The following is a 26,238-nucleotide window of genomic DNA, read 5'->3' as shown; positions in this document are numbered from 1 at the left end:
ATTCTTCCAGGAAGCCTTGCCTGACCACTGCGGGGTTCATTTACCAGGTGTTTTCCCACACCTTATATTTATACACAATACCCTACCAAACTACTTCTTATAGGGAATTATAATTGCCAGTTTATATATCTGCTTTCTCTGTTTCTGCCTTGTAGTATACTTGATACATATTATATGTTTAATAAATATTTCTATTAGTTGAATGAATGAATGAACAGTCTTCCAAGTGGCAAAGAAAATATTTTAGAAAGCCAAAATCTTTCCCTTCCTAGAGGAGGCTATCCCATCAGAGCCTGTGATGAATTAGTCCCTGTGTACCCTCTATCCGAGCAGGGCTCACCTTGAACACTGTAAGAGAGCAGGTCGACGACAGAGTCAGCCTTCATGTGGTACTGAGCCTGAAGACTCAAGTGGTTTGTGCTTGTGTTGCCACCAGTATAGGAGGCGGACCAGTTGTACAAATTGCTGTAGATATTTGTGGAGAGGTCTAGAACACCCAGGAGAGGCATCTCCAGTTTATATGACTTGGGAATAGTAAATGTGGGGACATGGAACTCTCGAGATGGCAGGTAGAATCCCACAGGCTTGAAGTTGAGGGCTGGTGTCCGAATAGTCTCTAACATCTTTAGATCTTTGGAAGATTTGCCCCCAAAAGGCAAAGGAATCTCAATTTTCATGCTATTCTTGTTCAAGGTGTATTTGACCCGTCCATCACTGAAATGAACAACAAAGACAATGTCCCCACGGTCAGACATCAAGAACTCACAGTTCTCTGCTATCTGACTTTCTGAGCAATAGTCGTTGTACCCCATTTCTGCACTTACACGGTACCTTTCCTCCTATCACTGTCTATGCTAAGGACAGCTTTGTTTTTACCTCTACTTATCAAACATTCAAATCCACTCAACAAGCCCCTCCAACCAAAAGCTACTTCCTTATCAGTACTTCCTTATGACTATTGTGACATCTAAGTCATAGTTAATTTCTCTTGTTCTTACAGTGACATAGTTCCTTACACCTATCTCAAAGAGCATGTTCCAATTCTGCTTATATAACTACTACTTACTTGTGCATTTGTCAGTGTCCACAGGTTATTTTCCTGGGAGGCAGGGTTATACCTTATCCTGGTCTTTATCTGTTCTTTCACATAGGGGACATTTGATCTATATTTAGTAAATTGTTTGTATCTCGAAAGAACACAGGTGTGGGAGTCAGCAATCTTGGGTTACAGTTTTAGCTGCCACTTATTGGTGATACTGTATTAGTGAATTCACCTCTCTGAGTCTCAGTGATGTTATATGTGCAGTAAGGACAGTACCCTTCTGCTGACCGCATGGAGTCGGCCTTGGATATCAAATGAAGAAAACTACTTGGAAGCACTTTGCAAATCTTTTTGATACTATGCATGTATGATGGATTATTATAACACAAGAATAAAATAGGATGGCAGAGTTTAAATGCTGTAATTTGTTCACTGCATTATTCCAATAGGGAGTGGATGCTTCCTAGCCAGGATCCCACATTCAGTAGGAGGATGCTCGATAAGGCCCTGTCCAATTCCAAAGCTCTGCAGTCCTGTCTTTTCAGCACAGCACAGAGAGGACTGTTGGTCAGAAATTGTAGTAGTAAAGGAAGAGGTTTCTGGGTTCTCTAAAGCTGACATTTTTTTTTTGTTTATCTTCAATAGACTTTGGCCGTAGGAGTGCTTAAAGGACTTCAGCCTTTCACACTTATTTGGTCTATTAAACTTTGCTGCTCAGCCATGACTATGGACACAGGTCACTTGTATCCTAATCCTGAAGATAATACAGAGAACCATCAATCTATAAAAGACTAGTCTTTTCTGCTCATGCTCTGATATTTTTTTTCATGAAATAAAGCATTACATGTATTTCTGTAAACAGAGGAGTAGACTAAACAATTTGGAATCTGACTTCCCCATAGGCATGAGGCTATATTGCTAAAGTGAAATCTTCTTTCAGAATGCTACCTTCATACAATGCCCAGTGGTTGTTCTGACTCTCTAGAGCTCAACAAAAAATCCCGTCATCAACAATTCCTCTAGCCACTCCTGAATTTTTCACAGCCAGTGATGAATATAACCTGGTCCTGAACAGAGGGGAGTTCACTCTTATAATGGAGGAAAACTGAATGGCTTTCAAATTCAGGTTGTAGTGAATAAAGCCTCCTCCTGGAAAGCACCAGAATCCTCTCATTACTTTCTTAGGTTCATTTGGACTGGGCTGGCATTCACATACCTCATGTTCAATGCTGCAAAAATACCACAGTGCTTATGCTATACTTAGGCCTCTCACTAAAATGCTTACATTATTTCCCTTAAAAATGTAAATTAAAAAAATCCTAAATCACACTAAGTAAAATCTTCCACTTACTTTTCATGGTTCAAGAAATGTTTCTGATTTCTTTTTTTTTTTTTTACCTTTTCAAGAAGAGTGTTTCTGGGATGTGGAAGTCTGGTAATCTCATTTTCTGGAGGTAGAACTCTTGCAGGCCACCGAGGTGATCTTGCAAATTCTGGGCATAAGGAAGACTCGTGGAAGCCTTCTGAAGCCATGTGTTTGTTGCCTACAAAATAATATAAGTTTTCAGAGCAATAGGCATGGGTAGGCCTCAAAGTACAAGTGACATTAGGTGATAATCCATATTTGATTGATTAATCATTAAGCAGAATGATGCACTGAAAGTTAAAAATAAATTGCAGAAAATTATGAATTTTGGTTACAAGTCATTGGTCTCTTCCTGTATTTTGTAAAAGGAATATATGACATAGTCAATTCCACCTGTGTCCTGATGCTTCCTTTGATATCTTAGGTACAGCAAACTCTTTTGCTTTGTAATGTTTATTTGGTATTTATCACATATAGCCTTGTGAAACGGGGTTAATTATCGTTGCATGAATGTTTCCATGGTAGGAATCATGCCTTACCCACTTTGGACACCCTCTTTCACTGAACTCAGGGCTTCTCGTACATAATTAGTCCTTATAACCATGTATTGGTTGACTGACTGATTTGTACTTACAACTATTAATTTGGAACCCATGTGCCGAAAAGTCATGTCTGTTTGAGGAACTCTGTGATCCAAGAGACTGTCAGCATACATATATATGCTTTTAGGATAATCAGAGAGATCCACGGGGAAACTGGAAGCCGCTTTATTGGTATCCACGTTAGTGCCTGTGTTCCATTCAAATTCAATCTTCTGTTCATCTGAAAATGCACACGCGGCATAGCTGTCAGTGGTACCAGGTCAGCCCCTAACCCATGCTCTCAGGTACACAGTGCTCCCGGAAGCACCCCATGAGGAGAGGCACATACCGTAACGCCATACCACCTTCTTGGAAACTGTCGAGCCATAAGCTGTAGCTGATGAGTCCATCTGGAGGAGGAGTTTTGTGGAAGACCACTGGGTAAGGATCTCACTTCTGGCTTCTGCTTGCAGACGGGGTATGGAAATAACACCTTTGATTTTGCCTTCTTCTTTCTTGTCACAGCTAGGGAAAAGAAAATCAGTTGACATGAATGACTTTTCCATTCCAAGGAAATATGCAGGGTGAAACAGTTAGAAGTTCCATTTCTGATGATAAAAATCAGACACATGAATGGCTCAGAGAAATGAACTCATTAACTCAGTTATTTCTAATGAGCTAACTCATTAGCTCATTCTAAAGCTAACTCAGCCTAAATGCAGGACTTTCCAGGAAGGTACAGGGGGAAGAGAAGTGTTTCCAAAATGGTTCGAATCCTGCTCTACCATTCACAGGCTCTCTTGCCTTGGCCACTTTTTTTTTTTTAACCCCACTGAGCTACCACTTCCTTACCTATAAAACAGAGAAACCCATACCTATCTTGCAGTTTATTATGAGAACCAAGATAATTTCTTTCAAGCACCCAGCGCAGTACCTGATGAATAGTAAGTGCCCAGTGAAGGAAGATTCAACTGGACATGTACAGAGGATCAAATGTTGAGGGCTCTATCTACCCCTTGGGCTGCAGAGTAGGAATGCCCTTGGTTTGATCAGCCTTGAACCTGAAGAGGAAGAAAGAAAACTACAAGGGCCTGTGGGTCAGGTCAGATCACACTGAACTGTCCTTACCTTATGCGGCCAGTGAGAGTGACCTCAGTGATTTTCTTGTTCTGAATGTCCAAGGTGAGCTTGTAAGACTTTTTTGCCTTAGCCGATTCATCACTAACTCTGAGGACTGTCCCAAGGTCAACATCAAAATCTGGAATTTGGATTTCACTGGTCAAAGTCATACTCTGCCGGTTATATCTGAAGATCATAGTAGCCTCAGTCTGCTTCCCACCTGGGGGAGTGTACAAGGAATCAAGACGTGTATTCAGAAGCAATGTTTAGGAAGGAAGGAGAGGGAAAAACAGAGAAACCCTAAGTACCAAATGTGCTCGAATGAGGATGCAGTTTAGGACTTACCTTTAATTTTTATACTCAGTGGTGCTCATACATTTGTTTGATCTGCAAATAATGTATTGATTGCCTATCATGTGCTAAGCACTGCTCTTGGTGCTGAGGAATCTCTGCACTCATGGAGCTTACACTCTAGTGGGGGGACTATACAGACAATAAACAAGTACATTTTTCATATCAGGTGGTAATAAATGTGATGAAGAAAAGCAAAACTGGATAAGACAATAAAGGAAGGGATAAAAGTGGTGCTAGTTCATGTGTGGTGGTCAGAGGTCTTCCTCTTAAGAGGTATATAGGCAGAGGCCTGATGTAGAGAGGCTCTAGGCCGTGCTGCATTCTTAGGGGACAGCATTCCAGACAGAGGGCATTGGAAATGCACAGACCCCAATGTGGGAAATGCTTGGCACATTCAGGGAACAGTAAGGGCTCAGGGTCCTTCTGTGTCAGGTAGACACAGCATCTCTATATGACCCTTCACCTAGGAGGCCCTTCCTGGTTCCTTGCTACCTCTGCCCTGGCTGCCCATCTCACCAGCTCTCCTTTCCTTGTCTCAAGACACCTAGGTTTCCTCCAGTTCACAGGTGTATCCATTTTATTATATCTTTCGTAAAACTGTTAAGCGATTTTTTTTTTCCAGATGTATCCCATGTAGGCATCTCCTTTCCTGTGGGTTTTCTTTTTCTAGTTCAATTTTGTGAAGTAGTATTTCTACATACAAAAACCTTCCAAAGTGAACATCTAAGTTTGCCCCATCCCCTAAAACCTGTTTCTCCACTAATCTTTTCCATCTCAGCAAATGGCAACTCTGTTGTTTAGTTGCTCAAGCCAAAAAATCTTAGAGTCATTTTGATTTCCTGTTTTCTCTTACACATAACACCCACTGTGTCAGCAAATCTTGTCAGCTTAACCTTCAAAATATGGCCAGAATCCAACTACTTCCCAGATATCCTCTGCCACCACTCTAACCTAAAGCACCACCACATCTGCCCTGGATTATTGTGACAGTCTGCATAATAGTTTCTCTGCCCTGGTCTTCCTAAAGTCTTTCCTCAACATAAACATAGAGAAATCATGAGAACTCTCCAGTGGCTGCTTATTTCACTGACAGTAAAAACCAACATCCTTACCATGGTCTACAAGACTACCCTTCCCCTTATTTTTCTGACCTCACCTTCTACCATTTTCTCCTTGGTCTCTCTGCTTCAGCCATACTGGCTTCCTTCCTTTTTCTCAAACATGGCAGCCATATGCCTGCCTCAGGGCCTTTGCACCTACCAGCCCCTCAGCCTGTAACACTCTTTCCATGTGGCTTATCTCCTTACCCCTTTCAGTCTCTTTTTTATGCTCCTTTCACCAGTAAGACTTTCCAAATAGCACTGGCTTCTCCCATTCTTCCTTCTCCTTCTCCCTGCCACTCCCAACATTCCCTAGATGCCTTTATGCTCTATTTTTCTCCCCAGCACCCATCTGATATTGAGAATATTTACTTGTTTGGTTGTCTGCGTAAACCCCGGAGGGAGATATCAGCTCCATCGTATACTGTTCTAGCCTCAGCTCAGAACAGAACTGACACTTTTCAGGCATTTAGTCAATAAACATGTTCCCCTTATGAGCCCTGGGCCTGAGACTGAGAGCAGAGATAGAGGCTACTTGCCTTCCGCCTGAGTTGAAAACTTCAGTTGGTCCACCAAGGCTCTGTTCTCCCTCTGGAGTTCATAGGTCACACTGGCAGAATACTGCTCTACTTCTCCTGTTGGCTTCAGTTCCAGTTCAAATCTAAAGATGTCACAGTGCATAAGTTAAAGCTTTCGGTGATGATAATGGCCTCAAAACAACTGAGCCTCAATGGCAACAAAAATATGGTCCTTATTTTAATATTGTCTCTTCTCCTTAACTAACAATGATCTTTATGATGCTTCTCAGTCCCTCTAAGAGCCCAAGGCAAGGGCAGATCCCAGGCTTCCCCAGGTTTTTAGATGATCCCGGCAGAAGCCAGCTGGTTGTTTCTACAAAGCTAAGAGCAAGCAGTGGATGTTGTAGGGGGGTTACTGAAGACAAGGGAGCCCTTAAGCATGGTGAAGGCTTTGAACACATCCCGGGCTCCAGGAAAGGTCATGCCTATGTGTTTGCAGGCTAAGAAACATGGACACTGACTTAGGGGCAAATTGCAATGCATGCTGTGATCTCATCTAATGCATAAGGGAAGAAGAGAGGACACCATCCAGAAAGAGATGCTTTCAAAGGAATGATTGTCAATGGCAATGGCTATAGTTCCCTTGAAGGAATGTGATAGAATCACCTTGATTGTTTATTTTCTGAGCTAAGACTCCCTTAGACATCATGACTTCTCACTGCACAAGCGCTCCTCCTCTGTCTTAAGCTCAAAATTTAGTTAGGATTATGGATACCCCGCAGGTGTGTTGGGCAGAGGACCACTGTTTTAGATAATCAGAGGATGATGCAAATCCCTAACATTGATGCATGGCCTACAACACACAGCATTTTTTCTTTTGCCCTGCTAGATGGCCAGGATGTAGAAGGTGAGCAGATGCTGGGTGGGGCAGTGAGCACCTCTGACCTGGTGTCCCCAGTCAGTGGATCGTAGGAGCCTGAGTCGGTGGAACTGGCCTTGGAGTAAGCACCCGTAGTACAGTAGTTCAGGCCAGTAAAGAAAGGCTTGCAGGTTGACCAGGACTGCCGGTTCTCAGTTAGAGGTGAAATCATTTCAGTTTTTGTGGTAGAGACCAAATGAAATGTGTTACTGGTGGAGAAACAAAAAACCTGGGTTACCCTCAAGTCCTGAATTGAAACGAACATCCCTGATTCTCACATTGCACATGCCCCCTTATCCTGCTCTCTATCTCTCTCCTCTGTCTACCTCCACTTCAAATTATTGGATTTACTTAGAAATATATAATAGGAAGAACATCAGCAAGGCTAACAATCACAGAAACCCTTATGTGTCAGACATTGCACTAAGGTGTGTACATATGCAATCTATAATCCCCACAGCAGGAGGCCTTAGGCATCTCCTTTTTACAGAGGCTCAGAGATGGTAAGTAACAATCACTGGGACCTGAGCTCAGGTGTGCCCCTTCCTTCCTATGAAGGGAAAGGTAAGGATGAGAGGCCCTGTCTCTTTCCTCTGAAATCTCTTTCCACCAGCATTAAACATGCTGAAGTCTCCTCTCCCATTGTGGGCATGTGCATGCATACACACAAACACACCCACTCACACACATACACCTTTTCTCTGCCCTTCTAGTCCCTTCTTGGCTCCCTCACAATCAGGAAATTTGTCTCTTTTGCAGTGTCCACTTCTTTCGCATGCTTCTACCTGAACTGCAGTCTGACTGCCGCCCCCACCATGCCTCGGGAGCTACATTCATCAGCATCTCCAGGCACTTTATTGCTCCTAACTCCACTGGTCATTTTAGGCTTTATCTTCCTTGATCTCCTGGAAGCATTCAGTAGAGTTGAATGCTTCTGTAGAACTCTGGCACAGCCTTCAGATATCAGCTTAGGTATCACTTTCTTCAGGAAGCTTTCCCTAACTGTCACAGGCTCCAAGATACGGAGTGTCATGGCTGGCTAACACTTCCTCTAACTTAGCCCTCACTTGATACTTACAGCTTGCTTCATTGTTTATGTCCTTCCTGTAAACCGTAAGCCCTAGAAGGTCAGAGATGTTACGTATCTCATTCAACATGCTGGGTACATACCAGACAATTAAATACTATTTTTTTAGCATTTTGAATCAACAAATTAATGTGCTCAAAATATGGAAACTAAGGTAAATCAATGTTTGATGATGTCTTCAAATATGGAGTGCTCAATATGAGGCTGCATCCCATAATCACAAGATTAGGTATTTGATGCTTTGTCTACTGACCTAGCTGCCATGAACCAGTATGTCCTCTGGTATTTTTCCTGGGGGAACCAAAAACGTTCATTTCCCAAGGATGATTTCTCTAGAGCTACTGTTTCTTCATCCTCAAAACCAACCAACCAATAAAACAACCACAATAAAAAAAACCACAACTTAATAAGAGCTAATTAATCAGTAGGCCTTAAGTCTCAATTTTCTAGTAAAATGTGGAGAGCTGAGGAAATGGTTCTTATTGAGTGAGTCTAGTCTAGGTTTAAAACAGGTAGTCCAGCACCTTCTTTCCCTCTGTCCTCCCAGATGCACTGGGGCCTGAACTATTTCCATCAGCTGCCTCGCCTGGCCAAGTCCTTCAGACAGTCTCAATTCTCTTCTCCAAACTGGCTGGCCAGAGCTGGCTGAATTACCTGCCACTGAAGAGCTTGACTGGCCTCTTTGGAGAAGGAACGATGAGCCTCAGCTGCCCAGCTTTCAGGGTAACTTGTGCCTCCAGGCCTGTCTCATGGAAGAACTTGGTGTTCATTTGGATTCCACTCCTAGCAAAGTCTGGAATGATGATGCCCATATTTGTCACAAATTCCACAGACACAGAGGGCTTTGTCACCAGTTCTGCCTGCATCTGTAAGTCAGAAAATGACCTATTCAGCTTTGTTAAATATTGTTAGATATTGTTAGATATCAGCTTTGTTAGATATTGTTAAATATCTCAGTACCCTGGCAGTCATATTCAACCACCCTTCCCCATCCTTGGGCAAACATCTCTGGATGGCTCACAGCTCAGGAAACACTGTGATTTGTTTGGAGGAAGAAAAGCCAAGTTCTCAGCTCCCCAGAGACACATGACACTGACACCCAGAAATAGGAAGTACCCAAGTTAACTTAAGCATAACAGGATAAAAAGATGACAGAATCCTCATTTACTGGGAGCACAGCTAAGTTCTCATGTTACTGTCTTGCCCAACTTGAGCTAGCGAGGTGACACGTCCTACTGGAACCCTGAAGTTTCTCATAAAAATGAATGAGGTGATTTCAATGATGATGTACTTTGTCTTGAATGAGGCAGGTCTTTCTAAATTGCACAAGAAACCCATCCTGGAGGAAAAGAACAACCTCAAGGAATCAAAAGGTAAACAGAGTCTTACATTGGCTACTTCCAGTTTCACTCCAGCCTTGATTCCAGGAGTGATGACCCCAGAGGAGGACACTTGGAGCTGCAATCCAAGTCCAGTGGGGAGTTCAAAGGCATTGTCCATGAAGATGTAGTGAAGAAACAAGTCATTCTCTGAACCTTTCCTTATGGCCTCTCCGATCTACAGATGCAACAGGAGAGAGTAATTAAAGATGAGCCCCATCGAGGTAGGCTCCCATGTATTGGACAATAATTATTCTTGATCCAGAAAGGAGGGGACTAGCATATTTTGATTAGCTGAACAGGTTGATCAGTAAAGATGAATGATTACTGGTTCTTAGCAAACTGGGATATAAGAAATTGCCCTAGATAGACATCATGTCACTTTCACATGGTGACTCAGAAGGCACTTAAGAATATTGCTGGGCCCTAGAGCTTTATGAACTTTAAGTATCATTGCATGGTATGAATTCTGTTTTTTAGGAGTCTAAATGTAAACAGGGGTTTACTTAAAATATAATATATTGTGGTAAAACCAATTCTTTGAAACCAATGAGCTATCGAGATCATATAGATATTAGTATGCACTGGTTTTTGTTTTTAATAACATTTCTAGAAAATAACTTGAGATCTGTTTTCTTAAAGTTGGTATTATTATTTATTAAGGCTTGGGGTGTATATTTGGATATTTTCTCCCTCAATAACAAATGAGTAATAATAAAAATTATAGCTTCTGTTTAGATAGTGGATTACAGTTTGCCAAATACATTCTTTCATAACCACTGCATCACGTCAACATTAAAAGGAGCCTGTAGCACAGGAAGAAGGAGATACACTTAACATTGTTTTTTCAGATGAACACATGAATGCTCTTAAAAGATACATCTAACATTATAAATAGCTTAATTTCTAAATGTTACCAATTCCTTGCAGTTAAGGAACATTCTTCACTGAAATTCAAGGCAAACTTACCTCTTTGAAGGAAATACAAGCACTTTCTCTGGTTTGTGTATCTGGATCTTTAGGGAGTCTGGGAGATCTAAAAAGAGTACAAGCTAATTTCACGGCCCTGTGATGGGGCCTGGCCCACTCACCATCTGGGGGATGCCCCGTAGAGTGTGAACACCATTTAGCAGCAGCCTTCCCAGGAGCTGGAGGTCATGGAGTTTGACAAAGCCGAGCTCCTCTCCCAAGATTTGGAGGTAGGCTCTGGCTTCTGGGAATTCTTTGGATTTCAAATCTTTGATCAGCTTCTCAACATTGAGCATAATTCCATTGACCATGTCCTGGGATTTTAACAACAAAATGTCTAATGAGCTGTCAGCACTGTCAGACACATTTAGATTCCTGATAGGGGACCTGTGTGTTACAGCTGTGGAGGGTTAGACATAAACACTCAAGGGCGTATATGGGGCAGGCACTGAAATGAGTCCCCAACCTTCTACTGAAAGATAGATAGTGCCTCTGAACTAAGATAAAATACTGAAGTCTTACCAGGAATAGTGGTGTTGCCATACTGTTCTTAACTTGAATAATTTAGGTATAGTAAAGGGGAATCTCGGTTTTCCAGGAGGCCAAGACCTCTGGGGCTCCCCCAAATTAGAAGATCATCTGCCCACCACTTCCTCACATGCTCATGCCCTTCTCCTATGACAGGGGATGAATATTAGGAGTTTCTTGATAAAATGTGGCTGCTGTATAAATTGGCCAAAAGCTTGAAAAACACCCAATCCTAGACAAGTTCTTATAGGTAAGAATTCCTATTCCTGGACTGATGTGTAGGTATTGAGAAAGACAAGAGTGATTGACAGACCCCAAACACATCAAAGACCCCCAACCTCCGAGTGGAGGTATACATAAATTAGAAGAAGGAGGTGGGGCCCTCTGTGAGCATCTAGGAATAAATTATCGCCTTGCTTCTCAAACTGAAATATACATACAAGTCACCTGGGGAATTTCATTAAAATGTAGATTCTGATTCAGCAGATCCCCCTGGGGCCTGAGAACCTACATTGCTAATAAGCTCTGATGTGATGTCAATGACTGGACCACACTTTGGGTGGGAAAAACGTGAAGAATAAGAAGTCCCAGGTTACACAATCTATTATCTCCTCCTTAAGTGGGGGCTTATGCTAGTTTCAAAATGGATTTTGCTCCCATTAGCTAGTGCACTGATATGAGTAATAGCCAAAGAACACAGTTAATAATGATCAAAATATGAATTTAAAAAATTATATTAGCATCTGCTTATTGAGCAACTGCTACCAACCAGGCACTCTGCTTAGCATTTTACATATTTTATTTTGTTTAGTCTTTAAATGACCAGGTGAGGTATGGATTATTATTAGTATCTAGGGATGTAGAAACAGACAGACATAATATTAAGCAACTTGCCCAAACATGCAGTTGGAAGACAGTGAGGTTAGAATTCAAATCCATGCCCCAGAGTTCACAGTCTTAATCATTATGCTAGAGTGCCTCTAATGGGTCTGGTTTCTGGGCACCTTGAATCTCTAGGAGTCCCATAACTGCAGAGGATACTGGTATTTACCCTCACAGGACTGGTTAATAATATCCATAATTCTCACTTCAGCTAGATAGTTCCTTGATGACTTCTAGGTCTGGATAAGAATGTTTTTGTATTGAGACCCAAAGCCTTCCTTGAGAGGATACTTAACAAAAACATACCTGCTCACGTTTATCATCTTTGGTGTAGCCAAAGTGATCCACCAAGACCCTGGAGACATGATCAGGCACTTGCTCATCAACCCAGTAAAGAGCCTTGTTGACACTGTCTGGGAAAAATCCTTGCTTCCCAAAAAGAGCTTCCACTGTTGGGTTAAAGCCATTTCCTTCCAAACCAATCTGAGACAAAAAATGAGGCAAGAAGGTGCCATCAGGTTTCTTTGTTGTGTGTCAGCCTCCTATTTCCTCTTTATGTCCATTTAATAAAGCAAGCATTTGATGAATACTACGGGTTAGGAGCCAGCTTAGCACTCCGCAGCAGTTGTCTATTTGAATCTCACTAGAATCTTGAAAGGCAGAACTTATTTGCCTTTTTCCAGAAGAAGCAGCTAAGGTTCAGAGAAGGTAAGTAATTAAACAAAAAATTCAGAGTGAGGAGCGCATTTAGGATTTGAACCAGATCTGACTTCACAGCCCACGACGTTCCTTTTGGATTTGGGGCCTTAGGGCTTCTCTGAGACATCTGCGTTTCCATTAATGCTAAGGAGTCACGCTTCAGAAGACCCCTAGTGGGGATGAAGGAGGGCCAGGAAAGAGGAAAGAAGCAGCCCTCAAAGAGATGGTTCCTGGTTCCTCCCAGGCTGGCTCGTGGCTCCCTTGACTCCCTATTCATGGTATTGTACAGAACGGAGCAGAGAACATAAGACCTCTTCAGTCTCAGACATACCTCAAAGAGGTCCGCTGAAGCGAATCCAAAGACAGTGAGGGTTGTTTTCAGCATGCTTTCTTTAGGAAGGTAATTGTTGGGATCGAATATAAGATTGCCTTCGATTTTGGCTGAGACCGGGTCAGGCCAAGGCAGAGAAACAGATTTGGAAAGGTGATAGTTCCGGGAAAATTTTGTGAAGTCCATGAGAGTTGGAAGTTGAGTTTCTTTCAGAGCTGTTTCCACTAACTTTTTCAAGCTAGATGAAGAGAAGGAATATATTTTCAGCTGACACATCATATTACTTATCCATTGTCTCTCTTACCCCAAGTAAATATGGATTTCCAGGTGCTACCAAACTATTTGGATTTCATTTGCCCCAAGAGCTTGGTTCAGGTGTGCTGCACTTTCACACAAGTGTTTATTCCAGGAGAAAGAACACTCCAAAAAGGGCAGGCCGTGGCTTAATTAGAATTGAGGCTTGGAATTCCAGTCCTTTGTGTCAGATGAGGGAAAATTATTCTTACTTACTCTTGGACATACAGTTCTTCTGATTTTAAGATGTTGGCAATGTGAGAAGCTACGAAGTTCTTCACTTGCTCATTCTGTTCCCGTGGGAGAAGTTGGACAACTTTTTTAATATCTGACTGGGAAGGGTCCCTCATCAGCATGAGATAGGCTGCCAGTCGCTTATCCCCCGGAGAGGCATCACTGAGGAAAATCTCAAGGAGGACTTCCCGGACCTGTAGCCAAATAGGAGACCGTCATCACTGTCCTTGGTTAAAACACAGAATCCGCCTGGCAAGCACTGGCATGGTCCGTTAGTGCTTTATTATGTGCAAGTCAAATGTCTTTCTAATAACTTTCAGTACCTTAAATGCTGGTACTGAGTCTCTCCCCAGTGTTCCCCAGAGCAACCACCAGCTCAGGGAAAGTTCTCAGAGGATACCTATCAAATGCAGGTTGAATTCAATTGCATTAAAATACACAAAGTATGGCTGAGTTATGACTTGATGGAGAGATGCTACTAAATGAAAACAAAGTTGTTTAAACATAAATTATCTCAGCGTGAGTGTAAAGGTGGGAAGGGATAGTGAGAATTTGAGTCTAATAAATAAAGTAGTTTCTAAAGCCATGGAGTCATTGTCCCTAAGGCATCAGGTACCTAGGACCTGATGATGCTAGTTTGGAGAGGTTAGGAAAAATCAGGCATGTTTTCCCAAGATGAGAGTGATGGTCAATCTGGTAGGAGAACAGCATGTAGCATATCTTCAAGATCAAATATTTTTCTCCTGTCTACATACTACTAAGCAGTCAAGTCAATAGGCTTATTGAAATTGGCAATTAGAAAGCAGTAGAATAAAGTCAGTAGAATGGTGAGATTTAGAATCTCATTCAAAATCCTTGTTAATCTGAATAATGTTTTCACATGCAGACCCCCTCTGTGGCCCTTACCTCATCTTGAAGTTCCATTTTCCGCAGGGCCTGGATGGCAGCCTTCTGGATGACCAGTGAGGGCTCTGTACTTTTGATACATTTCAGGATTGAAGATGTGAGTCTTGGGGTTAGCTTCTCTATGGTACTGCCAATATTTCCAATGACCTACATGGAAAAGGAACAAGAGGGAATCAGGATGCAGAAGCAGTAAGGAGTTGCTAGGAAAAGGCTTCCAAAAGGATACACGTTAGACAAAAGACTGAACAGTACCCTCAGAATCAAGTACGTGTGATCTTCATTCCCAGTGCAGTCATCATGAAGCTGTTCCAACAGGTAATCAGCAATATCCAACAGGTCCTGGGTCTTAGTAGGGTGTGTCTTACGGTAGCTACAGAATAAGAGTCAGATTCAGCAAGCATGGCTTGGTTTATCTTGAAATACAACCGTGTGTTTGCTGATTTCTTATTTTAAGTCATTACTCTCAAAATGAACAGTAGAAAAACAAAAAAGCAAACATCAGAGTTTTAAAGTGGCCGGTGGGGTACAATCCTAATCCAGAGACATGGGGTCCTTCTCAGCAACCACCAGGAGAAGCAGTGTAAAACTCACTTGTTGATCACACGACTCAGAGCATAAAAAGTGGCCCGGCTCTGCTGCTCCTTTGCGGTGTTAAAGATCTCCTGCAGTCTCTGGGCCGAGGGCTCTGGGATCAGGGCCATCAGGTAGGTGACAACATCTATCAGAAGGGGGCTGGCTTTCTCGCTCTTCAGCCACTGGAGGATGTAAGTGTAACACTGGGGCTGTCCACATTGAATCAAGGCTTGTAAAGTGATGGGGCTGATAAGAAAAGGGCAGAGGAAGTTACACAGATCAAAATCAAGGCAGCTAAAATATCTGTGGAGCATTGCGTTCTCTCTGTCAAGAGTGCTCTTACTTCCTTTACTCACGATCCAAACCCCACCATCTTCCAAAATACAGCTCGGATCCTACGAACCAGGAAGCCTCCCCCAGGAGCATTTCCACTGGCCGCGGAGGAAGGCCTGAAGGACCCCTGGACTTATCACCAGACAAGGACTGTTTTCATTGTCCTTTGGACAGAACACGGAACATGCCAGGCAGACATTCGCGCGATCCCTTCTCTGACCTTTATAGCGCTTAGGGCCATTGCTTTGAAGTATAGAGAAGTCACAGTATTTTATTTTGTTGCATAGTTCTCTCTCCACTGGACTACAGGCTTCTAAAGGGCAAAATTTCTTTTTCTCTCAAACTTCCTGTGACACCCACAATAGAACTAGGAATTAGAAGATATCCATCAAAATATAGGAAAATTTTCCCTCCTATTTGAACACACAGGTACATATCTGCCTTGAATGCAGTGTGTGTGTGTGTGTCTATGTGCGGTTGCCCATGGGACTCTAAGCACCTTGGCTGATATTCTTCTATCCAGAAAACATTAACTGATCAACTAATTGACTAACTGAATTGATATTTCAATGTCCCTGAGATTCTCCAGCTGAGGTTTGGAAGTTCAGCCAATTATAATGGGTTATATGGAAGACAGAGCCTCGACCCTTAAAGAAATACCTGGACACCTCAATCAGCTTTGGCAGGAGCGTTGTGACTGCCTCGTGACTGAGGCCTCTTAGCTCAGTAACCAGTTTTTGGAAGAGGTTAGCTCTCTGGGCATTCTTCTCAGAGACACGCAGCATCTGCAGCTCTTGGAGGGTCTTCACAATGGCCTTGGCCTGCTTTGGAGGTGATGTGGACTTGGTACTCTCAAAGGCAAGACCCACCTCCTCGGTACCTGGCAGGAGAAAAGTGTCAGAGGGATTCTTGCTTACCCCCTTATCTCAGCCGCATCTTGGTCGGCTGGGACCTGGGAATTGGGGAGGTATCAGCAAAGGGGAAAAGAAAAGAAAAACTACCCTGTACTTGATTTCTATTGTGTATCTGGCTCTGTGCTCAGTGTTTCACTTCAATGTTCCTGCTGACTCATCATGCTATCCCTGTGGGTCAGTGTTGTTCCTCAATTAAACATAAGGGAATAAGACCCAGAGATGAGCAACTCACCTGGCCCAGGACTCTCTGGGTGTAAGAGGCAGAGCTGGAACTGAATCTAGGCTTTTTTCAATTTAGCGTCAGATTACCTCTTTGCCCAGGAGAACCAGGGAGGGGCTGATGCTGCTGACATGGCTACAGCTAAGGCTAGGCTCACTGATGCTCGCTATCATTTCTTCCAGTGGGATCTAGCAGCTTGTGGGCAGGAGAAGACCCTTTTGTGTCCCCTCTATCACCCTACTGTGACCTATGCTAGGGAGAGGGTTAAGTCAGCATGGAAATGTGGTATAATGGAAAGAATTCTGGCTTAGATTCTTCTTGGGAGCTTATTTTGCAGCACCTCTAATATTCTGAGACCTTGAAAACACCAAGCCTCTCTATGTGTCATTTTCCTCTCTGTAGAATGGGTATAAAAGCACACATCACTGCCATGTGACATAACAGGTTGCTGAGAGCAATGAGGTAATGCATAAAACTTAATGCATAAGATTTCAGTGGAAGACAAATGTTGGACCAGAGATCTCTAGGTTTCTTTCAGTTCTAAAGACTGATTCCTGACCCTGAAGGTTCTCTCCCACTTGCCCCAAGTCACCCAGGCCATGGGCCTTGTTACCGAGTGTTGGCAATTACCAGAGGTAGATTTAGGAGGCCAGGTCATGTTTATGAAAATCTAGCTAGCTCTAGAAAACTTCTCCCTTTCCTTTATCCCATTGCCACCTGATATTCTGAAATGAATCTGCTTCCTCACTAGAGCAGCTCATAGAACAGCAAAGCCCACTTGACTCATTTGCCAGCAATCATTCCATAGGGCTCAGCAAGGAGCAAAGCCATGGTACATGGTATATCTTGGGTAGATTTCCCAGCCCTGACTACCATGTGAGCATAAAGTCTTACCTTCATTAAAGAAGCGGCTGTTGATCTTAGGCGTGTCTTCAAGTTTCAAAGTCTGTGTGACCTGTGCCATCATACCGTACTTATTCCTGGTAACAAAGAAAACCCATCATGTTATGAACAGCCAGCTCCCCAGAACATACCGTTCTTTGCATCTTGAATGTTTCCCCCATGTCCTCTTCTATCCAAATCCTGCCCACCTTTCAAAACATAGTTGAAGCCAGCTGTTCTTGACTCCCCTAATGAACAGCACCCACATCCTCCTGGTCATATAGCTGTCTTTCTGATGAAAGGACAGATGTACCTTCTACCTCCCACCTGTCTGGAGTGCCCAGAGGGTAGGAACTAACACTATGCCTCAAAATTCCTTTGAATTTCCCACAGCACAGTGGGCAATTACTCAATTAATATTGGTTGATTGATTTATTTTCAAAACAGATTTGGATATACAAGTCTCCAATCCAAATCGCAAATCCTCCATAAAGCCTTCCTAACCAGGGGAGCCTGCAATGATCCTTGGCTTTTCATGATCTACAATCATTAAAGTCTGGGTCTCAGATAGCTGTTGCTGGTGTCATATTGTTTTGCATTCGTAAGATGTTCCTGCCAAATTACCTGTTAGATTTACAAGGGGAACAGGGATGGGCTCTGCTTTGTGCCTCTTCATAGCCCCCTCCCAAGCACAGCCTAGCTGGGACAGGGCACCTGAAAAGCATTCAGTTCATTATCAACCCCAGAAACAATGAATCAGGGATGCAGCAGGTGACCTACATGTAGGAAAAAGGCAAGAACAGGTGTTGCTCCTTGCAGATGGCTTCTGACACATGCTTCCTCTTGGGGTCCAGGGTATACTGACAGGACTGGTTGCTGCTAATCATAGTTGACAAGGTGCGGGTCTATGAATGAGATGGGGAGAAGCATTTGATCAGTCCCTGGGCCTTGAACCTGAATCTCCTGCCATTGGAATTTACCTTCAGGAAGTGGGGGAGGTGGAGGGCAAAGTTCTGTACCACCAGATAATTCAGTTAAAGAAAGAACTTGGCACTTGGCATTTAGACAAAGGGATGCAACAACTCCGCATCCCCAAAGCTGAGTCAAGCTCTAGACTCTACTCTTCCATCCCAGTGGACCACTCGTCAATATAAACGAACTACACATAACCTGGTATCCTATGCATCCCTGCACCACCACACACTACCACTTCACACACTACTGCTGGTATGTTTTCTTTGCCTAGACGCCTGTCCTTATCTCTCTCTTGTATTACACATCCTCTGTATTTGTCAGGGTCATGCTCTACACCTGCAACGAACCTCTGGGGCTAGCCTCATTGATGCTTGCCCATCATTTCCTCCCATCAGGTCCACTAGCAGCTTTGCCCAATGTGCTATGTGACTAGAGCCTCCTCCTTCTGGGTCAGTCCTGGGACTGCTTGTGGGCACTACTCGGCTTATCATTTCACTGGGTGTGCCAGATATTGGCCTTTATTGGCGTGCATAGACCCTTGTTTCAGCATTGGCCTGTAAGCACCCCAAGGGGAAGGCCATGGTTCATCTGCCACTGTCCCTCCCTCAGTACTGCCCAGAGCCAGTCTGAGCATATAGCAGGTGCTCAAAGAAGACACATAAGCCAGTGCCTAGGCATCTCATTGTGGCCCTGTGGCCTTCAGGCTCCCTGATTTTGGTCCCAAGGACAATGACCAGGAGTATTGCCAGGGATGGCAGTGATTGCTCAAGTCCTTCCTGTTTCCTGAGATAAGCTGTGCTTCATGTCCCAGAAGATATTACAAGGCATTAGGAAAGCCCAGGTAATATGGTGCTGCATGACCTCTGCTGAGGTGACAGCAGGGAAGGCTAGTACTGAGGGGGTGGCCTAGGCAGAAGGCAGAGGGCCCAGAAGTTGCTCAGGGTCATACATGGGATAGAAAGACAGGATGTTGAAATGCTTTTGGTAATGTCACCCTTGGGAGTGAGGGAGAGGAGAGCAGAACACAGGTCTTGGGACATCCATGGGGAGCCAGATGCTTGGGGCTGGAGACACCCAGCCCTGGCATAGGAAAGAGCGGTAGGTGGCTTTGCCAATCTACATCAAGCCCTGGAGCCTTCACAGGGATGGACAGTCATTAGTCTCAACTGATGGCATAAGCTTTGGCGCCAGTGACAGAATGACAGCAAGAAGAACAGAGCTCTGGACGGGGACTCAGGACCCCGATCTCGCCCTGGGCCAATCAGTAACAGGCTCTGCGCCTTGGGCAGGCCTCTCTCGGTTGGGTCCTCAGTTTCTTGCTATGGTCCCTTGGAAGCAGAGGCTGGGCAGGTCTTCCCTGAGGTCCCTATGAGTTCTCACATTCCAGAGTTTTAATAGCAAAGAGGATGCTGCTGAGTGTGACCGGCAATGTTGGTGTGAAACTCACCATGCCTTTGATCAGAGCAAGTGGGCTCACTCCTGTGCTGATGGGCTTGAAGCCGTCACACACGCCTAGGTTTCTTTCGATGGATATTGCTGTTGCCACGTTTCCCTTCCTTGTTTTAACAGTGAAGTCACTGGAACAGTTTCCATACACAGTATCCTAGGGGAGCAGAAGATACAACAAGCGTATTCAAAGCAGGAAAACATCCTTATGTACTTTGGAAGGGGCTGGGAAGAGAGCCTGGGAGAAAAAGCAGAAACAACATGGGTTTGGGAGGAATTTCTTCCTCCTAATCAGAATGTGGGCATTGCTGATACCTGGCCAGCTAGAGGTGGAGTGAAGATCCAGTTAAGGGTGGTTCTGGTTCTGAGGTACGCTGGCCAGGATGCTCAGGATCCAGCCAACTCTGATTTTATATTCTGTGTTCTCAGAACATTTTCTCTACTGCTCATTTATGGCATGTATTCTAATCCACCTTGTGTTATGTGTATCTCGGTTCTCCCCACTGAATCTTGAGAACCCCCCGAGGGAAGGCCTCTGCAGGATGCACCTCTGTGTTCTCCAAGTGCAGTATAGAACATAGAACACAGTAAGGGCTCAAAAATTTTCACCGGACTGGAGCAAATTGAATTTTCTCCCAGATTAAACCTGAAATTCTTAAAATAGGCTGGCAATACATTCAATTATTTCCCATAGCTAAAATACATTCAGGTTTTACTGTGTTATACCTTTTGGGAAAGAAGAAAATCAAACAAAAGAGTAGGGTGGCCAATACTCCCCAAAACTGCTTTAAAATGAGACCCAACCTGCTCAGCCTGCTTGGGATGACCTGCCAAGTGAGGCCAGAGGACAGGGGGAGCCTTGCCTCACACCAATCGAGGGCCTCCTGTGTTACTAACCATGTCACAGAGTCAGTGATCCACTGTGTTATATAGCATATACACTAGGACCCAGCTCAAATATGTGAAGATGATTCCAGGGGCCGCTATTAGTAGCTTTCTAAATTCTCACCAGAAACAATACTTGTTTAGTCTTTTGCATCTCCAGGGGAACCAGGAGGGCAGAAACGATGCCCCTCTTGATGTTCAGGATGTGTTTAGGCTCTTCCTTCTCTGGGTAGAGTACAGCCTGCTTCCCTTCAGGAACGGCCAGCCTGAGATCATACCTGTTCCAGAGAGAGTACAGTCACAGACGTGTCCTCTCTCCATCATGAGCCTGCGGGACATAGGCCAGGTGGCTTCAAAGTCTACTTCTTTCTTGATTTTCTTTTTACATCTCTTCTTTATAAATATATCTACACATATACCAACATTTTAAAAAATATACAAATATGCATGTTTAGGGCATTCTTTTATTTCTTTTCCTTTTCTACTGGGTTCACCCATCCCCTCTGTTCTCCACCCATGTCAGTTTCGGCTGCCACACTGCCCAGAGAACAACCTACACTGACTGTTCTCTTTGTATCTCCACTCAGACAATTCCTTATAGATGTGAAGGGGTGCAGACAACCACATCTAAAGATTTTGTCATTGCGTGTTTTATCCAAAGGGCATTGTATTATGCGTACTTCTTTATCTTGGTATTCTCACTGAATTATAGTCCATGAGAATTCTTTTGAGTCATTTGGTATAGCTCTAACAGATTCTTTCTAAAAAGCTGCATAACATTCCATTTTATGGTTCTATATAATCTATTCAGACATTCTCATGTTTGATGGCATTCACTTTCTGTCCTGGATTGTTTTTTCCACATGAACAACACTGAAATAAACATCCTTATGCATATATCTTCACACATCACGGCTTTTCTTTTCATAGGCTAGAGTCTCAGAGTTTGCAATTGCTGTGTTGAGGCTCTAAGTATTTTTAATTATAATAGATATTGACTCTTGGCTCCCATTCCCACCAGCAATGCAGGAAAGTATACTTCCTCACAGGCCTGCCCACAACTATGGTTATATTTCTGTGTCTTGTGGGTGTTAGGAGATAAAGGTCTTGTTGTTCGATTCATTACATTCCTGACTGCTAGTGAATTTGAGCTTATTTTCATACATTTATTGGACAGTCACTCTTTCATATGGTCTCATGCCATGTCTGAAGCATGTCTATTTTGATCTTAGGGTCGTTCCTTTGAGGACTTCCCATTGGGAATTTGGAGCTATGCCTGCTCTAGTTAAGCCAGAAAGAGGCCAAGGAGACCAAGGATACCTCCCACAGCAATAAACCCTCTCGGAATGTTCTAGACACTGTAGGGCAGGCTTAGGAAGCCTTGAGGTGGTTAAGAGCAGGAGTCCCTTTTGTTAGGAGAGAGGTAAAGAACAAAGAGTAACTCCGACCCCTCCCATCATTGCACCTGGCTCCCTCAATGTAAGTTCCAGAATAAAATATAAAATGAGGTGCACTGATGAGAGACAGAAGCATCAAGGCCTACTCTGCAGAGAAAGGACTGGCTCCAGAGTCTAATGTTTAACAAAGCGAAAAGAGTAGGGCATTTCTGATGCTACTGAATCGACAAAGCTATGACTGCCTGTATTTGCACACACTTAGGATACTACAAACCAATTTGGAGATAAGGCAGAGGTGATGTTCAAAATATTTAACAACTGGCACACCAGAGACACTGATCAGTCGGAAGGAATGCCCGCTGGAAACCACAGGAGCGGTCAGTGTGCGCCATTAGAACAGCAACGCTGGGTAGGGCCTCGGTTCTCCCTGGACTCCCTGAGGCTCAGCTGGACTCCCTGGACTCCCTGAGGTCTGCTGAACAGACCCTGCATGGCCATGTATGGGCCCAGCAGCAACACCTGTAGGGACCTTCCCCGGACACCACCAGGTACCCAGCTTGTTTAATTTTTTAAACAAGAATTCACTTGTTTAAACAAACCATCTCAGCTTCATTGTCTCAAGGAGTTTTAAAGCATGAGATCTTTGAGAAACAATTCTAAATGATAATTAGGGCAACTCCATTAGGGGAGGGTAAATAATCCTTCCCTCTTTTGGACTGCTGTGAAAACCCAGCAATTCCCTGATGAATGGTGAATACAGAATACAAATACCTATACTCACAATTGTGCCTAATATGAACACACACATTCCTACCTCCATGGACACACGCACACATTCATGCACAACACATACACTCTCAGAGCTCAGAAATTGAAATACGCAGGCCCACGCCTCACTTGGCCATGAGGGCAGCAAACTCATCAGAGTTCTTGGTCTTCTCCAGCAGGACCCTGCCCGTAGGCTTGGAGCCATACACCTCTTTTAGGGTGCACTGGCTTGTCTTTAGGATGAAACTGCAGAGTTGGGGGACCTCCAGCTCGACCTGAGAAGAAAGGGTAAGGGCACATTAAGACTCTCTGTCAAGAGAGTGAGATCCCCCACCGCCCAAGTCTCACTCTCTAATCAGGACACCAAGGGGAATGGCTGTTGGGGAATATGACATCTGCTTCCCAAAATCACATGTGTGCTTTACATGTCTTACAGGTTCTCCATGAATAAACAGACTCAGTCCTATTTTGGGCCTTTTGCATGTTCTGGGTACCAAGTTTCTTAAGTTTGCCCAGATGCATGTAAAGGAAGACATTTTTTCATTGGCTCTGAAAGTACTCACTTCAGTTATAAAGAAGTAGGATGGGTTAGAAGAAATGCAGCCTAGGGTGAGAGTTAAGAGGAAGAACAGCAAGCAGGAGGAAGGCTATCATTGGTTTCAACAGCAAATGTCTCCTTAATGTCACCAAAAACCCCCACAAACCTAAAACTGTTTGTATCTGTTAGGGTCCGTTCAGAGCTTCACATAGGTGGCGTTTAAGCAGATCTCTAGCTGTTCTCTAGCACTGTTCAAAGAACCTCCTGCAGTGATGAAACTGTTCTGTATTTGTGCTGTCTGGTGTGAGAGCCACTAGCCATGGGCTGCTATTGGACACTTGAAATGTGGCTAGTGTGACTAAGAACATGAATTTTTAATTTTATTCAGTTTAAAGAGCCACATCTGGCTAATGGCTACTCTAGTTGACAACACAGACCATGGAGCCTGAGAAAGAGGAGGGCAACTTCTCAGTCTAACTTCTGCTCCCCACGCAAATCCCCATGATTTTCCTTAGACATGTTGCATATGAACAGAGACATGAGTACAACCAGTCTCAACCATAAGTAAAGTTTCATTTGAGAATAAACCACATGTTTTAAGTTTTCTTTTTTCCATTTGTTTTTAACAACAGATTGTGTTTGACTTAGATTATAAAACCTGCACTCCAGAACGGTTTCCTGAGATGGCCCACCTCCCCTGGCTCTCCCACTGCGCTTCTCCCATCATGTCACATCTACGGCCTTACATCCCGACATTCTAGATCGTATGTTCCAATTACATCCTGGATGCTGATGGAAAGATAGATCTGATTGGCAAAGTTTTCTGTGGCAGACAGCTTCTCAGAAGAGTGGCTGACTTTCATACTGAGAGTCAGTCCCAGGACTTCGAGATTACAACAGTCCTGGCGTGAGGCTAGGTTTGCTCAGCCATGGGTTCCAGGTGCCTCCAGGGGCTTCCCGTCTCCCCTCATACCTTGCAGTTGATCTTGGTGGCACTTTTTGCCTCAGAAGTCCCGGGGACACCACTGGAAATCACAGCCTCATAGTTATATATGTACTTCCTAAGGTGCCTGAATCGAGTTGCATCTTCTACAATGAGGAGAAATAAGTCAGCTACATACCAGACAGCTCTCCCAAGGATAGTCAGTTTTGGGCAGAGAGGGGCAGTGGCAAGGGTAATCAAAAATGCTAATTAAACTGAAATTATTTTTAACCGACTTTGCATTATATGTAATTTTCTTTTGTATATTTAACAGCTCTACTATGTTTCACTGAGGAAAACATTTAAATTATCTGACATTCCTTGAATACATCACCTGAAGTAGAAGGAGGGGAGTGTTAAGTAATGAATGCAGCCAGAAAGCCCATAGGAAAGACTCTGGAAAATTAAGAGTTGACAGCATGAAACAAACTATCTCTAATGCCTTTTCAGCTTGCAAATACCAGAATTGTGTGGCTCTTTTGGTTCTGCCAGATTCCTGAGTACTTTTCATTAGGCATTACAGGTATCTGGCTGTCTTAAGAAACCCCCACCACGGAATTTTTGGAGGTTTCCGTTGTGCTTGAGAACAATCTCCTGAACAATTCGAGAAAAAAAAGTGTGTGTTATGAGCAGCGATGACAGATGCCCACTAGATGGCAGTGCTTCCCCATCAGAAACTAGCCTGGCGCTCTACGGACAATACTGGGTACCGCTGCGAGGCCCGCTCCTTTGACCTCTGTAGGTCAGGTAAACACGAAGGAGTGGGGGCTTCTGAATTTCTACCCAGAGGTTAAAGTCAGCATTTCCTCACCCCCGTGTGCTCTGAGTCAATGATCAGCCACTGATAAAAGGGATGTGATGTCCCTCTAAAGTGTCCATGGGTCAGCAGAGCGGCGGTCCCTTCCCCACCCTACCCCCAGGCCGAGCTGCTGGGACGGAACAGAACAGAACAGAAGGCAGGAAGAAGGGAGCTGGTGCCCTTCGAGGTGCGCAGAGGCTCAAGGACTGGCTGCCTGGGGCTGAAGGCCGTGCCCGCCAATCGGGCCTCAGAGCATTTTAGAGACCTGGGGCGCAGAGGATGCGCGGAGTGCCCTTCCCTGCCCAGTGGGGAAATGCCTTACTTGTGCAGATGGGGCTGACATTTTCCGGCACTTCTTCTGTAAGAAAAGGGGAAAGACAGCTGTGGGTACTCGCGGAGGGGGCCTGGGCCTCCCAGGGCCCGCAGTGCCTAGCGCTCTCCTCCTTCAGTGCCCACGCCTCCCTCCGCCCTCCGGCCCCGCCTCGGGCTGCCCTCCCTCGGCCCGGCCGCCCCGCGGAGGGACCCGGTCCCGCGGCACTCACGCGCCCCGGCGGCGGCGGCGGCGGCGGCGAGCAGCAGCAGCGCGGCCAGCAGCGCGGGCCTCGGCCGGCCCATGCCGACGGGCGGCGGCTCCTCCCGGTGCGCGGCAGATGGGCCTCGCCTCGCGCGGGTCGCCGGCTGCTCAGGACTCCGCACCCGCAGGCAGCGTCCGGCTCCCGACGTGGGAATGCGCGGCCCGCGCCCGCGCCCTATTTATACGGGCCGCCCGCCGCCCAGGCCGCAGCGCCCGGAGAATTGCAAAAGGTCCAAAGGGCAGCGTCCTGGGCCTGTTTGCTTTCCACGGCGGCCTCCCCTCTGAGCCGCGACGAGGGGCGGGCCGGGGTCTCAGCCCCCACCCCGTCAGGGCCACCCTGGGCCTTTCCTCCGGCCCGGCCAGTCCCCGGGGTCCCGGGGAGAGGGGCCCTGAGCCAATGGGTTGAGCACCTGGGAAACCCGCTCTGACCCAGGGGCGCCTTCAGGAGATGACCAGGCAGGCACAAACCCTGCTCTGACTCAGTAGCCAATTGGAGGAGCCAGTCCTCAACGGCTTCTTGGTTGACACATTTTCCACTCCCATTATTTTCTATTTTGGTGGACTTTGGGTTTGTATGGGTGCCCCTAATCCTGGTCAATACTTGTGGCTGTGGGTCACCTGCCCTGGATTCAGCCCACCTGGGA

The 26,238-nt window shown here is 44.8% G+C and overlaps 1 protein-coding gene across 1 annotated transcript in view; it reads right to left on the bottom strand.

Moving 5' to 3' along the window:
• The window catches only part of APOB (apolipoprotein B), a 36,695-nt gene extending 10,960 nt beyond the window's left edge, over window positions 1-25,735 (bottom strand). The window contains exons 1-25 of the mRNA XM_037026467.2: window positions 25,563-25,735; window positions 25,343-25,378; window positions 24,213-24,328; window positions 22,831-22,976; window positions 20,661-20,814; window positions 19,653-19,808; window positions 18,011-18,135; window positions 17,243-17,328; window positions 15,875-16,094; window positions 14,900-15,127; window positions 14,561-14,678; window positions 14,309-14,455; window positions 13,385-13,596; window positions 12,875-13,112; window positions 12,151-12,327; window positions 10,557-10,748; window positions 9,476-9,643; window positions 8,741-8,952; window positions 7,026-7,208; window positions 6,102-6,223; window positions 4,118-4,328; window positions 3,339-3,514; window positions 3,043-3,230; window positions 2,441-2,586; window positions 341-714 (exon numbers count right to left, since the gene is read on the bottom strand). Of these exons, the coding sequence (XP_036882362.2) occupies window positions 341-714; window positions 2,441-2,586; window positions 3,043-3,230; window positions 3,339-3,514; window positions 4,118-4,328; window positions 6,102-6,223; window positions 7,026-7,208; window positions 8,741-8,952; window positions 9,476-9,643; window positions 10,557-10,748; window positions 12,151-12,327; window positions 12,875-13,112; window positions 13,385-13,596; window positions 14,309-14,455; window positions 14,561-14,678; window positions 14,900-15,127; window positions 15,875-16,094; window positions 17,243-17,328; window positions 18,011-18,135; window positions 19,653-19,808; window positions 20,661-20,814; window positions 22,831-22,976; window positions 24,213-24,328; window positions 25,343-25,378; window positions 25,563-25,635 (4,204 nt within the window). The 5' untranslated portion in view covers window positions 25,636-25,735. The remainder of the gene's footprint in view (window positions 1-340; window positions 715-2,440; window positions 2,587-3,042; window positions 3,231-3,338; window positions 3,515-4,117; window positions 4,329-6,101; window positions 6,224-7,025; window positions 7,209-8,740; window positions 8,953-9,475; window positions 9,644-10,556; window positions 10,749-12,150; window positions 12,328-12,874; window positions 13,113-13,384; window positions 13,597-14,308; window positions 14,456-14,560; window positions 14,679-14,899; window positions 15,128-15,874; window positions 16,095-17,242; window positions 17,329-18,010; window positions 18,136-19,652; window positions 19,809-20,660; window positions 20,815-22,830; window positions 22,977-24,212; window positions 24,329-25,342; window positions 25,379-25,562) is intronic.
• Between the last annotated feature and the right edge of the window lie 503 nt (window positions 25,736-26,238).

Source organism: Manis javanica, chromosome 1 (assembly GCF_040802235.1).
Source record: "Manis javanica isolate MJ-LG chromosome 1, MJ_LKY, whole genome shotgun sequence".
NCBI classification, from domain to species: domain Eukaryota; kingdom Metazoa; phylum Chordata; class Mammalia; order Pholidota; family Manidae; genus Manis; species Manis javanica.
This window is presented reverse-complemented; position numbering and strand designations above follow the sequence as displayed.